This window comes from Heptranchias perlo, chromosome 36, assembly GCF_035084215.1.
Source record: "Heptranchias perlo isolate sHepPer1 chromosome 36, sHepPer1.hap1, whole genome shotgun sequence".
Classification (NCBI taxonomy): Eukaryota; Metazoa; Chordata; class Chondrichthyes; order Hexanchiformes; family Hexanchidae; genus Heptranchias; species Heptranchias perlo.
The window spans coordinates 22789156-22804101 of record NC_090360.1 but is presented as its reverse complement, the minus strand read 5'-3'; the positions used below and the strand labels follow the sequence as shown (position 1 = coordinate 22804101).

The following is a 14946-nucleotide window of genomic DNA, read 5'->3' as shown; positions in this document are numbered from 1 at the left end:
TGAGTCAGATTAGTGATCTGAATTCATAACACGTTGAAGTAAGACGAATGAAACGCACAGCAATTCGAAAGGGTTCAAGTGCATTTTCCATTTTGCAGACAGGTGTAATTTCAGTCTCCTGGAGTTGAGTATGTAGCAACAAATCTGAATCTTAATAATCAAGCATATTGAAAATGTTGCTTTTTACTTATAACTTCATACATTTGGCAAAGTATCCTTCCTTCACTTTTCACTTTATTTTCAATACTTGTTTGTGACATGATGTGCAAGCGTGTGTCATTAGGACAACCTCCAATAGTGTGCCCACATCCTGGGGCGTAGAAGGATATGCAGATATTGCATGAAGTAGGGTGGGAGGAGGCTCGTGTGGAGTATAAACACAGGCACAGACCAGTTGGACTGAATGGCCTGTTTCTGTGCTGTAAATTCTGCGTCACATTGGCAATAACGGAGACCTGGCTCAAATAAGGGAAGGATTGGGAACTTAATATTCCTGGCTACAAAGTATTCAGAAAAGTTAGGGAAGGATGAACAAGGTGAGGGTGGCAGTATTGATGAAAGCTACTGTTACAGCACTGGAAGATGACGATGTACTTGAAGGGTCAAAGACAGAATCTATTTGATTAGAAATAAGGAACAATAGAGGAGCTATTTCGCTGCTGTGTGTATACTATGTGCCACCAAATGGTGGGAAGGAGATAGATACATTTTCAGGAAAATCTCAAAGATGCAAGAGCTATAGAGTGGTACAATTTTAAACGGGGTTCAGGAACATAGAGATCTGGGGGTATACGTACACAAATCTTTGAATGTGACAGGACAAGTTAAGGCTTTTTTTCTTTTAAAAAAAAGCATACGGGATACTTGGCTTTCTAAACAAAGGCATAGGGTACAACCTTTATAAATCACTGGTTAGGCCCCAGCTGGAGTATTGTGTCCAATTCTGGGCACCACACTTTAGGATTGATATCAAGGTCTTAGAGAGGGTGCCGAGGAGATTTACTAGAATGGTCCCAGGGATGAGGGACTTCAGTTACATGGAGAGACTGGAAAAGAAGAGAAGGTTATGGGAAGATTTAATAGAGATGTTCAAAACCATAAAGGGTTTTGCTAGTATATAAGAAACTTTCCAGTGGCAGAAGGATCGATAACCAAAGGACGCAGATTTAAGGTGATTGGCAAAAGGTCCATAGGGAAAATGAGGAGACTTTTTTTTATGCAGCAAGTTGTAATGATCTGCAATGCACTGCCTGAAAGGGTGATGGAAGCAGATTCAATAGTAACTTTCAAAAGGGAATTGGATAAATACTTGAAGGGGAAAAATTTGCAGGGCTATGTGGAAAAGGTAGAGAAATGGGACTGATTGGATAGCTCTTTCAAAGAACAGGCATGATGGGCCGAATTGCCGCCTCCTGTCCTGTATCATTCTTTGATTCTATAGTGATAATGGCGGACTTCAATTATCCTGATATAGGCTGGGAAAGTGACAGTGTAAAGGGCAACGTTGGGTTGGGGGAAGATGTTCCTGAAATACGTACAAGGGAACTTTCTTGATCAGTATGTTTCCAACCCAATGAGGAAGGAAGCAATGCTGGATCTGTTTCTAGGGAATGAAGTGGGCCAAGGGGAGCATGTTTCAGTGAGGGAACATTTGGAAACAGTGATCACAATATCATTAGGTTTAGGGTAGTTATGAGAGGACAAGCAACAATCAAATGTGAAAATAGTCAACTGGAGGAGGGCAAATTTTTGTGAGTTGAAAGGGGATCCTGCCCAGGTGGATGGGAAACAAAAATTGGCAGGCAAAACAGTAAATGAGCAATGAGAGGCCTTCATAGAGGAGATAGTTCAGGTACAGACGAGACACATTTCCATGAGGGGGAAAGGAAGGGCATCCAAAGCTAGAGCTCCCTGGAGGACTAAAGATATAGAGATTAAAATGAAACAGGAAAAGGAGGCTTACGATAAATGACAGGCTCATAATACAGTCGAGAACCAAGTTAAGAACATAAGAACATAAGAAATAGGAGCAGGAGTAGGCCAATCGGCCCCTCGAGCCTGCTCCGCCATTCAATAAGATCATGGCTGATCTGATCCTAACCTCAAATCTAAATTCATGTCCAATTTGCTGCCCGCTCCCCGTAACCCCTAATTCCCTTTACTTCCAGGAAACTGTCTATTTCTGTTTTAAATTTATTTAATGATGTAGCTTCCACAGCTTCCTGGGGCAGCAAATTCCACAGACCTACTACCCTCTGAGTGAAGAAGTTTCTCCTCATCTCAGTTTTGAAAGAGCAGCCCCTTATTCTAAGATTATGCCCCCTAGTTCTAGTTTCACCCATCCTTGGGAACATCCTTACCGCATCCACCCGATCAAGCCCCTTCACAATCTTATATGTTTCAATAAGATCGCCTCTCATTCTTCTGAACTCCAATGAGTAGAGTCCCAATCTACTCAACCTCTCCTCATATGTCCACCCCCTCATCCCCGGGATTAACCGAGTGAAGCTTCTTTGTACTGCCTCGAGAGCAAGTGTGTCTTTTCTTAAGTATGGAGACCAAAACTGTATACAGTATTCCAGGTGCAGTCTCACCAATACCTTATATAACTGCAGCAATACCTCCCTGTTTTTATATTCTATCCCCCTAGCAATAAAAGCCAACATTCCGTTGGCCTTCTTGATCACCTGCAAACTAACTTTTTGATTTTCTTGCACTAGGACCCCCAGATCCCTTTGTACTGTAGTACTTTCCAGTTTCTCGCAATTAAGATAATAACTTGCTCTCCGATTTTTCCTGCCAAAGTGCATAACCTCACATTTTCCAATATTGTATTGCATCTGCCAAATCTCCGCCCACTCACCCAGCCTGTCTATATCCCCTTGTAGGTTTTTTATGTCCTCCTCACTCTCTACTTTCCCTCCCATCTTTGTATCTGCAAACTTTGATACGTTACACTCGGTCCCCTCCTCCAAATCGTTAATATAGATTGTAAAGAGTTGGGGACCCAGCACCGACCCCTGCGGAACACCACTGCTACAGGTTGCCAGTCCGAGAATGTACCATTTATCCCAACTCTCTGCTTCTTGTTAGATAACCAATCCTCCACCCATGCCAGAATATTACCCCCAATCCAATGATTCTTTATCTTGAGCAATAATCTTTTATGTGGCACCTTGTCGAATGCCTTGTGGAAGTCCAAATACACTACATCCACTGGTTCCCCTTCATCCACTCTGTACGTTATATCCTCAAAGAACTCAAGCAAATTTGTCAGACATGACTTCCCCTTCGTAAAGCCATGCTGACTTTGTCCTATTAAATTATGTTTGTCCAAATGTTCCGCTACTGTCTCCTTAATAATAGACTCCAAAATTTTACCCACCACAGATGTTAGGCTAACTGGCCTACTACCCTTTTTAAATAAGGTTGTTACATTGGCAGTTTTCCAATCTGCCGGGACCTTTGCCGAGTCCAGAGAATTTTGGAAAATTATTACCAAAGCATCCACAATCCCTGCTGCCACTTCCCTCAAGACCCTAGGATGTAAGCCATCAGGTCCAGGGGATTTATCCGCCTTGAGTCCCAGTAATTTACTGAGTACCAATTCCTTAGTGATTTTAATCGTATTTAGCTCCTCCCCCCCCCTACAGCCCCCTGTTTGTCCAGTGTTGGGATATTCTTAGTGTCCTCTACCGTAAAGACTGAAACAAAATATTTGTTCAGCATTTTTACCATCTCCATGTTTCCCACCATTAATTTCCCGGTCTCATCCTCTAAAGGACCTACGTTTGCCATAGCTACCCTTTTTCTTTTTATATAACGATAGAAACTCTTGCTATCTGTTTTTATATTTTTTGCTAATTTATTTTCATAATCTATCTTCCCTTTCTTAATCAATCCTTTAGTTACTTTTTGCTGTCTTTTGAAGACTTCCCAATCTTCTATCCTCCCACTAAGTTTGGCTACCTTCTATGTCCTTGTTTTTAGTCGGATACTATCCTTAATTTCTTTACTTAGCCACGGATGGCTGTCATTTCTTTTACACCCTTTTTTCCTCAGTGGAATATATATTTTTTGAAAGTTGTAAAATAACTCCTTAAATGAACACCACTGTTCATGTACCGTCTTACCCTTTGAACTATTTTCCCAGTCCACTTTAATCAATTCCGCTCTCATACCATCATAGTCTCCTTTATTCAAGCTCAGTACGCTTGTTTGAGAACCAACCTTCTCACCCTCTAATTGGATATGGAATGTAACCATGTTATGGTCACTCATTCCAAGGGGATCCTTAACTAGGACATTATTAATTAATCCTGGATCATTACACAGGACCAGGTCCAAGGTTGCTTGCCCCCTTGTAGGTTCAGTTACATACTGCTCAAGAAATCCATCCCTAATACACTCAATAAAGTCTTCCTCAAGGCTACCCTGCCCAATTTGATTTGTCCAGTTAATATGATAGTTAAAATCCCCCATAATTATAGCTGTTCCCTTATTACATGCCCCGACTATTTCCTGATTAATACTTCTTCCAGCAGAGTTGCAACTATTAGGAGGCCTATATACTACGCCCACGAGTGTTTTTTGCCCCTTATTATTCCTTATCTCTACCCAAACTGTTTCATTATCCTGATCCTTTGTCCCAATACAGAGAGTACAGAGATCTGAAAAAGGGAATAAGAGGGGCAAAGAGAGAGTATGAGAATAGATTAGCGGGTAACATAAAAGGGAACACAAAAGTCTTTTATAATCATATAAATTGTAAAAGGGTAGCCAAAGGAAGGTTGGGGCCAATTAGGGACCAGAAAGGAGATCTGCTCGTGGAGGCAGAGGGCATGACTAAGGTACGAAATGAGTACTTTGCATCTGTCCTCACTGAAGGGGATGAGGCCAATGGCACAGTAAAGGAGGAGGTAGTAGAGAAATTAGATAGGATAAAAACAAAGAGGTACTTAAAAGGTTAGCAGCACTCAAAGTAGAAAAGTAACCTGGTCCGGATGGGATGCATCCTAGGTTGTTGAGGGAAGTAAGGGTGGAGGTAGCCGAGGCTGTGGCCATAATCTTCCAATCCTCCTTGGATATGGGAGTGGTGCTGCTGGACTGGAGAATTGCAAATGTTACTCCCCTCCCTGTTCAAAAATGGGAAAAGGATAAACCTGGCAACTACAGGCCAGTCAGCCTAACGATGGCGGTGGGGAAACTTTGAGACTATAATCCGAGACAAAATTAATTGTCACTTGGAAAAAATATGGGTTCATAAATGACAACCAACATGGATTTGTTTAAGGCAAATCATGTTTGATTACTTTGATTGAGTTCTTTGATGAAGTAACTGAGAGATTTGATGAGGGTAGTGTGGTTGATGTGTATATGGGCTTTCAAAAGGTGTTTGATAAAGTGCTTCATAATAGACTTATACGCAAAATTGAAGCCCGTGGGATTAAAAGGGCAGTGGCAACGTGGATACAAAAATGAGGAAGGGACAGAAAGCAGAGTGTATTGGTGACCGGTTGTTTTTCAGACTGGAGGGAAGTATAGAATGATATTCCCTGGGGTCAGTATTAGGACCACTGCTCTTTTTGATATATATCAATGATCTGGACTTGGGTATAGAGGGTATAATTTCAAAGTTTGCAGATGACACAATATTCGAAAATGTAGTAAACAGTGAGGAGGATAGTAACAGACTTCAGGAGGACATAGAATGGTGAAATGGGCAGACACATGGTAGATGAAATTTAACGCAGAGAAGTGTGAAGTGATGCATTTTGTTAGGAAGAATGAGGAGAGGCAATATAAACTAAAAGGTACAATTTTAAAGGGGGTGCAGGAACAGAGAGACCTAGGGTGTATATACATAAACCTATTAAAGGTGGCAGGACAAGTTGAGATGGTTGTTTTTTTAAAAAGAAGAGGCATAGAGTATAAAATCATAGAAGTTATGCTAAACCTTTATAAATTACTGGTTAGACCCCAACTGGAGTATTGTGTCCAATTCTGGGGCCCACACTTTAGGAAAGATGTCAAGGCCTTGGAGGGGGTGCAGAGGAGATTCACTAGAATGGTACCAGGGATGAGGGACTTCAGTTAGGTGGAGAGACTGGAGAAGCTGGGGTTGTTCTCTTTAGAACAGAGAAGGTTAAAGGGAGATTTAAATGAGGTGTTCAAAACCATGAAATGTTTTGATAGTAAATAAGGAGAAACTGTTTCCAGTGGCAGATGCTTCGGTAACCAGAGGACACAGATTTAAGGTAATTGGCTAAAGAACCAGAGGTGAGATGAGAATTTTTTTTACACAGCGAGTTGTAATGATCTGGAATGCACTGTTTGAAAAGGTGCTGGAAGCAGATTCAATAGTAGCTTTGAAAAGGGAATTGGAGAAATGCTTGAAGGAGAAAAATTTGCAGGGCAGTGGGGAATTGGGACTAATTGGATAGCTACTTCAAAGAGTCGGCACAGGCACGATGGGCCAGATGGCGGCCTCCTGTGCTGTATGATTCTATGATTTGTGTTAAGGATTTATCCACCAGTGATACAGCAGCATTGGAAACACCTCTTTTCAAACCTCCAAACCCGCAGAACTCAAACAGGACAAACCAGTAAATCAGAAATAGAAGAGCAAATATCATTGGGTTACTTGGGATATGAGGGCCTGAAATATCGGGACACGAGTCTCAGGGTTGGGCAGTCCTCACCAAATGTGTCTGCGTGGTATTTTTCCATTTCCTGCATCAGCCGTGAGGAGGAGGAGGAACTAATTTCAAATAGAACCTAACACTTTCTTCCCATCAGTCTCCCCGGTCACATGACACAAAAGATCCAGGGCACTGTTTGAAAAAGAGTAGTGGAATTCTCCCGGTGTCCTGGCCAACACTTATCCCTCAACCAACATTTTGCGAGACTTTGCTGTGCGCAAATTGGCTGCTTTGCTTCCCTAAATAATAACTGTGACTTGGCTTGAAGCACTTTGAGACATTCTGAGGACATGAACAGTGCTATACCAATGCAAGCTCTTTTTGTTCCATTACCAGCTCCCATTGTAATGTATGATAAGTACAAGGAGGATGGTTTAATAATTGGTTCTAAATTCATTATGTAATTAAAAAATGTAATTGCTTTCAATATTTTTGTTTCTACAGCTACAGAATGTATAGGAAAAGCCAAACCACTGGTTTCCCATCATTAATTACAATCTTTTCTGCACCAAACTATTTAGATGTCTACAATAATAAAGGTAAGTTCCTTGAAACTTCTTTCATAGGTTTACACCTTCAGTATTCAAATTCCTTTTTAAAAAAAGATGTCTTCCCCTTTATCCTGAAGGCACTGATGGGAGCTTGTGTACGGGTCCATTCGGTGCTTGCAGATCTCGCCTAAGTGGCCACTTTTTAATCTGTAAGGCTAAAACGACATAGGAAAGAACAGGGACCAAGTCCTGCTGAGAGTGTATCAGGAGCTAGTAGCTGAATTAAAAGGCAGGACCTCAAATGAATAATCTCTGGTTTATTACCCAAACCACATGCAAATTGGCTTAGGGACAAACCAATTTGGGAAAGTAAACAGGTGGCTGAAGGATTGGTGGGGGAAAGAAGGGTACCATTTCATGGGGCACTGGCACCAGTACTGGGACAGGAGGGAGCCAGGCTGGGACCAAGGCCCTAGCTGAAAGGGCTGAAATAGGCCTGTGGAAAGGACTTTGAACCAATAAAGGGGCAGGGGTGAACTTGGGCAGAAATAAAAAATAATAGTAAAAATAGCCCAAAGATAAGAAAAAGGAATGAGTGCAAAGTCCAGATCACCAATACTGATAAAGGTAATATACAAACTTCAGGTTCAGAAAAAAAAAGGAAATAATAAAATAACTGATTTTAAAAAAAACAACAGGAGTAATGAAAAGCAAGGAATGTGATAATTAAAATATGCGTTAAAAACAGCATCAGGGCAAAAAGGCAGGGCAGGGTCTGTTGCCCAAATAAGAGTTTTATACACTAATGCACGTAGCATAAGGAATAAAACAAGCAAATTAGGAGTGCAAATTTAGCTTAAAGTGTATAACACAGTCATCACTGAGACCTGGCTACAAGCTGGGCATGACTGGGAGATAAATATTCCAGATTATCAGAAAGGACAGCGAAATTGGAAAAGGAGGAGGAGTAGCAATATTGATGAAGTACACTATTACATGAGAACAGAAACAGGCCATTCAGCCCCTCGAGCCTGTTCCATCATTCAATTAGATCACGGTTGAGCTCTCAACTCCATCTACCCGCATATTACGGCATTAGAAAGAGGGGATATCAGTGAGGGTGAGCAGGCAGTAGAAACTCTCAGTAGAATTGAGGAATAGGAAATAGACTTTGGTGGGCGTTGTCTACAGACCTGATAGCAGTGATAAAATAACGAGATGCATAAACACGGAGATCAGAAAAGCTTGTTGCAATAACAGTGGTTATAATGGGTGACTTTAGTTTTCACATAGACTGGGCGAAGCAGAGCAGCTCGAGTCACAATGGTAGTGAACTTCTTGAGAGTATTCGGGACAGTTTTCTGGAACAATATGTTCTTGAACAGACAAGGGAGCAGGCCATCTTCGATTGAGTAATGAGCCTGAACTAGTCAACGATCTAACGGCAAGGGAACACCTAGCTAGTAGTGACCATAACATGATTGAATTCAAAATTAGGTTTGAGAGGGAGAAAGGTGAATCACGAACCAAGGTTTTAAATTTAGGTAAGGTGGACTTTGGAGGGTTAAGGCAGAAATTGACCACAGATGATGGGCAGAACTATTAACGGATAAAAATACAGATGAATAGTGGGAGGTGTTCAGAGAAGTATTTTGTAGAATGACAAGACCTGTACATACCCCTAAAGGGCAAGAGCTCTACTTGTGTAATTAAACAACCTTGGTCAACAAGGGAAGTGAGAGATAGTATAAAACTAAAAGAAAGGGCTTATATGAATGCAAAGAACAGTAGAGATCCCACAGACTGGGAGAGATATAAAGAACAGCAAAGGGATACAAAGAAAGTAGTAAGAGCCACAAAAAGGGATTACGAGAAAAGACTTGAGGGATATCAAGGACAACACTAAAGGTTTTTACAAGTATATTAAGAGAAAGAGGGCGGTTAAGAATAATGTGGGCTCCTTAAAGACAGATGCAGGTATTGTAATTGAAAATCAGAAAATTGCAGACTTGCTAAATATTTACTTTGTATCGGTCTTCACCATAAAGGATGAGGATAAAATACCAGAGATACGAGGAAAACTAAAATAAATCAAGGGGAGGAACTAACTCGATTCAATATAAGTAAAAGAATGGTAATGGAGAAAATAAAGAGACTAAAGATAGACAAATCTCCAGGACATCTCCGTCCCAGGGTATTAAAAGAAGTAGGTGAGGAAATTGTAGATGCTGTAGTCATGATTGTCCAAAACTCTCTCGATTCAGGAATTGTCTCCTTGGATTGGAAAATTGCCAGTCAATCTATTTAAGAAAAGTAAGAGATAAATTAGGAAATTATAGGCCTATTAGTCTTCTATTGTAGGGATGTTACTAGGATATGTTATTAGGGACAGAGTGTCTGAGCACTTGAATAAAAATGAACTGATCAGAGAGAACCAGCATCGATTTGTAAAGGGTAAGTCATGTCTAATGAACCTAGTTGAATTTTTTGAGTAGGTAACGAACATGGTCGATAAGGGAGTGTCTATGGATGTTATTTATCTGGACTTACAGAAGGCATTCAATAAGCTTTCACATTAGAGACTGTTAACAAAAATGAGACCACATGGAATTGGAGGCAACCTATAGACATGGGTAGGGAATTGGTTAGGAGATAGGAGGCAGAGAGTAGGGATAATGGGTATGCACTCATAATGGCAGGATGTGACTGGTGGTGTCCCCCAGTCATCTCTACTGGGGCCTCAGTTTTTCATTATTTTTAAATGATTTGGATGAAGGAAGAGAGCCATATATCCAAGTTTGCTGGTGACACAGTAAATAGTGCAGATGGGAGCAGAAAGTTGCAATGGGACATTGATAGATTGAGTGGGCAAAACTGTGGCATATGGAGTTTTATGTCAGGAAGTGTGAGGTCATCCACTTTGGACCTAAGGATGATAGATCAGAGAATTTTCTAAATGATAAGCTGAGAACTGTGAAGGAGCAGAAATTTCGGGTCCAAGTACAGAAATCACCAAAAGCTAGTGGACAGGTACAAAAAATAATTAAAGTGGCTAATAGAATGTTGGCCTTTATCTCAAGGGGCCTGGAATACAGAGGGGTGGAAGTTATGATGCAGTTATATAAGGCTCTGGTTAGACCTCAGCTGGAGGTTACTGCATTCAGTTCTGGGCACCGCATCTCAGAAAGGATATATTAGCCTTGAAAGGGGTGCAGCGCAGATTCACTAGAATGGTACCAGGACTAAAAGGGTTAAATTATGAGGACAGGTTGCATAGAGTGGGCTTGTATTCCCTTGAGTATTGAAGATTAAGGAGTTGTCTAATTTTAGAGGCGGTTCAGAGAAGGTTCACTCGACTGATTCCTGAGATGAAGGGGTTATCTTATGAGGAAAGGTTGGACAAGTTGGGCCTGTATATATTGGAGTTTAGAAGAATGAGAGGTGATCTTATTGAAACATCTAAGATCCTGAGGGGAGTTGAAGGAGTAGATACTGAGAGGATGTTTCCCCTTGTGGGAGAGACTAGAACTAGGGGACACAGTTTAAAAATAAGGGGCCTCCCAAAAAGACGGAGATGAGGAGAAATCTTTTTTTCTGAGGGTTGTGAATCTGTGGAACTCCCTTCCCCAGAGAGCGGTGGAGGCAGGGTCATTGAATATTTTTAAGGCTGAGTTAGATTCCTTATTAACAAGGGAGTCAAAGATTATAGTAGGTAGACGGGAAAGTAGGGTTGAGGTCACAATCCGATCAGCCACGATCTTATCAAATGGCAGAGCAGGCTCGAGGGGCCGAATGGCCTGCTCCTGCTTTTAATTCGTATGTTCATAATTGAGGTGTTTAAGATGGTTAATGGATTTGATAGGGTAGATAGAGAGAAACTATTTCCTTTGGTGGGGGAGTCCAGAACAAGGGGGCTTCACCTTAAAATTGGAGCTCGGCTGTTCAGGGGTGATGTCAGGAAGCACTTCTTCACACAGTAATAGAAATCTGGAACTCTCTACCCTCAAAAAGCTGTTGAGGCTGGAGGTCAATTGAAAATTTTGAAACTGAGATGGATCGATATTTGTTAGGCAAGGATATTAAGAGTTACGGAACTAAAGTGGGTAGATGGAGTTAAGAAACAGATCAGTCATGATCTAATTGAATGGCAGAACAGGCTCGAGGGGCTGAATGGCTTACTATTCCTGTGAGTGTCAATAAAACATTTGACCGTTGGGGACACCAGTTGACTTTTTTTCTCTCTCTCTCTCACAAATACACATCTTTGGGGAGCACTGGATAGTGATCAGCATCGGGCACTCTCGCTGATTTTCATTTTCTTTTCCTTGCCTCTGGGCCATTGAGGCCAATAAGTGTTTTGGCCACCTCCGTGCATATGAGCTAATTCAGTAACCACCCAGGAAATGTCCACTCAGTGTGGCTGTTCTACCTTGTGCAGTACATTCACCAACTCAGCCCTCAAGTAAATTCAACATTTTATTGAAAACAATAGAAGAACTTTTGTTTCTGTTTGAAACTTCTCTCCCTCCTTTACACAGCAGTGTTTAGTACATCACTGAGATAGGGAGACCATTTTTCATTTCAGCTGCTGTATTGAAGTATGAAAACAATGTGATGAATATTCGACAGTTCAACTGTTCTCCTCATCCCTACTGGCTGCCTAACTTCATGGACGTCTTTACGTGGTCGCTGCCGTTTGTCGGAGAAAAAGGTATAGCTATTGAACACTCATTTTCCTAAAGGTAAATTTAAAATATTGGCCAAGTAAAAATTGAAACATGCGGTATAGATGAAAGGTAAACCCATATTAAATAAGCTTATTTCTATCGTACAGTAACAGAGATGCTGGTTAACGTCCTCAATATCTGCTCTGATGATGAGCTCATGTCTGAGGGAGATGACGCATTTGACGGTAAGAGAACATTTTGTACTTGATCGGTGGGCAACTTGATGCATTAAGGAATGGATATCGAGGCTGTAAGAGTTCTGAGAACACGTGGTATATCTGTACAAGCATTTGTTTTCACACACGTTTATCACAAACACCGCTTTCATTGTTTGCAGGGGGCTCTCTAATGTGCCAAATGCAATACCTGCATTGCTGGGAGAGTAAGTGGTTGTTTGAAGAAAGCTGATTAGTTTGCTTTGCTTTGTGTAACCCTTCATCAGAATGCAGGGCGACTAATTCAACCCACCTGCCCAACGATTTCAGAAACTTTTTATAAAAGAGTTCCTCCACCCACCCTTCAAATGTTTACGGCCGCCAGCCAGTTCACTACAGTTTGTCCCCAAACCGCTGCAGCAATCCTGCCACCCCAACAATGGAGGCAGGAATCCCATTGACATCTATGGGAAGGTTATGATCCATTTCCATTAGCACTCTCTGGATGGGTTTTGAACCATTTCTATTACTCTCTACGGCTGGGCTTTGAACCATTCCTATTAGCTCTCAGTGGATGCGTTTTATGAGCCCTGTTCATATTTTTACTTCTGCATTGTTTATCTTCCAGAAGTTTTGTCCATATCTTTTGAGATGTTTTGGTCAAAAATAAGCAATTGGTAATTTTATGAATGTAAATAGTTTGGGTAAGCCCCCTCCCACTCCAGGGAGCTTAATGAGGAAACGCACAATGTCCTTTGATACTGAGGCACACGGGCCAGTGTGTTCCAGCTCAATCTCTGGTCTCGGTTGAATTAGCTGATCTCATTTGGGACAACAATGTGGCTCTGCAATTGGTTTGTTTTTCCCAGCTAAGGAAAGGAAAAATCAAGCAGGGTTCTCACTCACGATCACTATCACTCATGACCTCTGGTGGAATGTGCACGTCATGAGGCCGGGATCAGATTTGGCGAGACTCCCTTCATAGTTTAATAGCCTGTAGGCAAACAATAATAGCTCATGTTACTAGGACGAGGATTGGAACGCCCAAGGAACCAAAAGGGTAGAAGGGGAGAAAATCGGTGGAACGAAGCCCAACTCATGGATGGCTGTTTATTATTGACATGCATACATAAAGTTAATATATTGAGTTAAAGGTTTAATATAATTTAGTTACCAGATTAGTTTTAAAAGAAAAGTTGCCTACAACATTTGGTAATTGAGTGATCAGTTAACCGCAGCATTCATTATAATGGAACCATGTACAAGTGAAAGAATGCAATGTAGAAAAATTAAGTGATTGAGTTTGAAGCATTTTTTTTATTTTTAAAAATAGGCACAGCTGCAGCTCGGAAGGAAATCATTAGGAACAAGATTCGAGCGATTGGCAAAATGGCTAGAGTCTTCTCGGTGCTCAGGTAAGGGTTCCTTCAGTTCTCAACTTATCCTTGGCGTGTGGATCAAATGTGGGTTTCGTTTTCAGTAATCTTATGGGGCTTCCTTTAAGATTCCCACCTCTTTGACCAAGCTTTTGGTCACCTGTACTAATACCTCCTTATGTGGCTTGTTGTCAAATTTTGTTTGATAATGCTCGTGTGAAGCGCCTTGGGACATTTTACTATGTTAAAGGCGCTATATAAATGTACAAGTTGTTGTTACTAAAGTAAAGTTACGCCCTAGTTCATCTTTGCAGTTTGTCTCCTTCACATTAGTTCTTGCGCTGTCTCTAGACTTTACACTGGCTCCAATTTGCTAAAATCTTTTATAAATCAAAATAAAAGCATGGCTTTACAAGGGAATGGCTTCCTGCTCCCATCATGGTTGTGAGTAATTACACTCCACCATGTGGTCCTGAACTGTAAAGATTGGGATGGTCCCAAATTCGAGCCCCTGTCTTGAGGTAGCTGATCTCAGTGGTGACCCTACAATTGATCTTGATACCCCTGGGTTAGGGAGGGAACATCCAACCAGGGTTCTCATTCCTGACCAGTACTCAGTGACCCCTCCCGCCCCCTTCACTAGAAAGTGCTCATGTCTGATGAACGTAGGGGTGAACTTGTCTGAATAGCCAAACGACTCTCAGATGAAAAATGGTCACTTGGATGAGCCCCAGCATGAGTCAGAATCTTTGGGAGCAGTGGGGGTGGGAATTTAAATGCCAGTTTTTCTTCAATTGACAAAACATATTCCGTTTACTTTATGTAGGAATTTTATTTCCGTTATAGTATGCAATAGTTAAATGCTGTCTCAATGTTCCACATTTACAGAGAGGAGAGTGAGAGTGTGCTGACGCTGAAGGGATTAACTCCCACTGGGATGCTACCAAGCGGAGTGTTGGCAGGAGGACGACAGACCCTACAAAGTGGTAATGATGCATTGCCTCTTCCTGTGCCTCAGGTGGATTGGGGCACATCTCACTGTTTCACTACCACCGCACATAATGCATGTTGGGAACTCGTGATGCTTTTTAACTCCTGTCTCGGTGGCTGATCTAGGCGTAATGTTACATATAACCCGGGCAATTTGAATGCACGCTAACCTGGGTATAGATGTGATAGCAAAGTATTGGTCATGTTTTCCCATAGAAATTAATTTATTTTTCTTGGCTTTTACTTTTGTTTAGAAGCTTCTTCAGGTATGGAATATTGATATTTTCAGAGAAGGTGATTATTTTAGTAGATTCTTGTATGTTGTGAATTCAGACATTCAAATATTTTAAATCTTGTACAGCCCTTAGTGGCATTAGCTAAACAGGCAGGCTGCATAACGTGCCCCTTCAGTTCACCACAACCATACATGCCAAGCCTTGCTTAGTGTTAAGAACACAAACAGTTACAAGCCCTATCCCGTACCATAGTCCATTTTATTTGCCATT

The 14946-nt window shown here is 41.4% G+C and overlaps 1 protein-coding gene across 6 annotated transcripts in view; it reads left to right on the top strand.

The window, feature by feature from the left end:
• Positions 1-14946, top strand: part of LOC137304199 (serine/threonine-protein phosphatase 2B catalytic subunit beta isoform) — an 88616-nt gene that overhangs the window by 52129 nt on the left and 21541 nt on the right. For 5 of the 6 annotated variants that reach the window (XM_067972753.1, XM_067972755.1, XM_067972754.1 and 2 more), the window contains 5 exons: positions 7146-7240; positions 11778-11903; positions 12027-12104; positions 13408-13489; positions 14339-14436. In XM_067972753.1, coding sequence (XP_067828854.1) covers positions 7146-7240; positions 11778-11903; positions 12027-12104; positions 13408-13489; positions 14339-14436 — 479 coding nt within the window. Of the gene's footprint in view, positions 1-7145; positions 7241-11777; positions 11935-12026; positions 12106-13407; positions 13490-14338; positions 14437-14946 lie in introns of those variants that run through there. The other variant, XM_067972758.1, reaches the window with a different exon arrangement.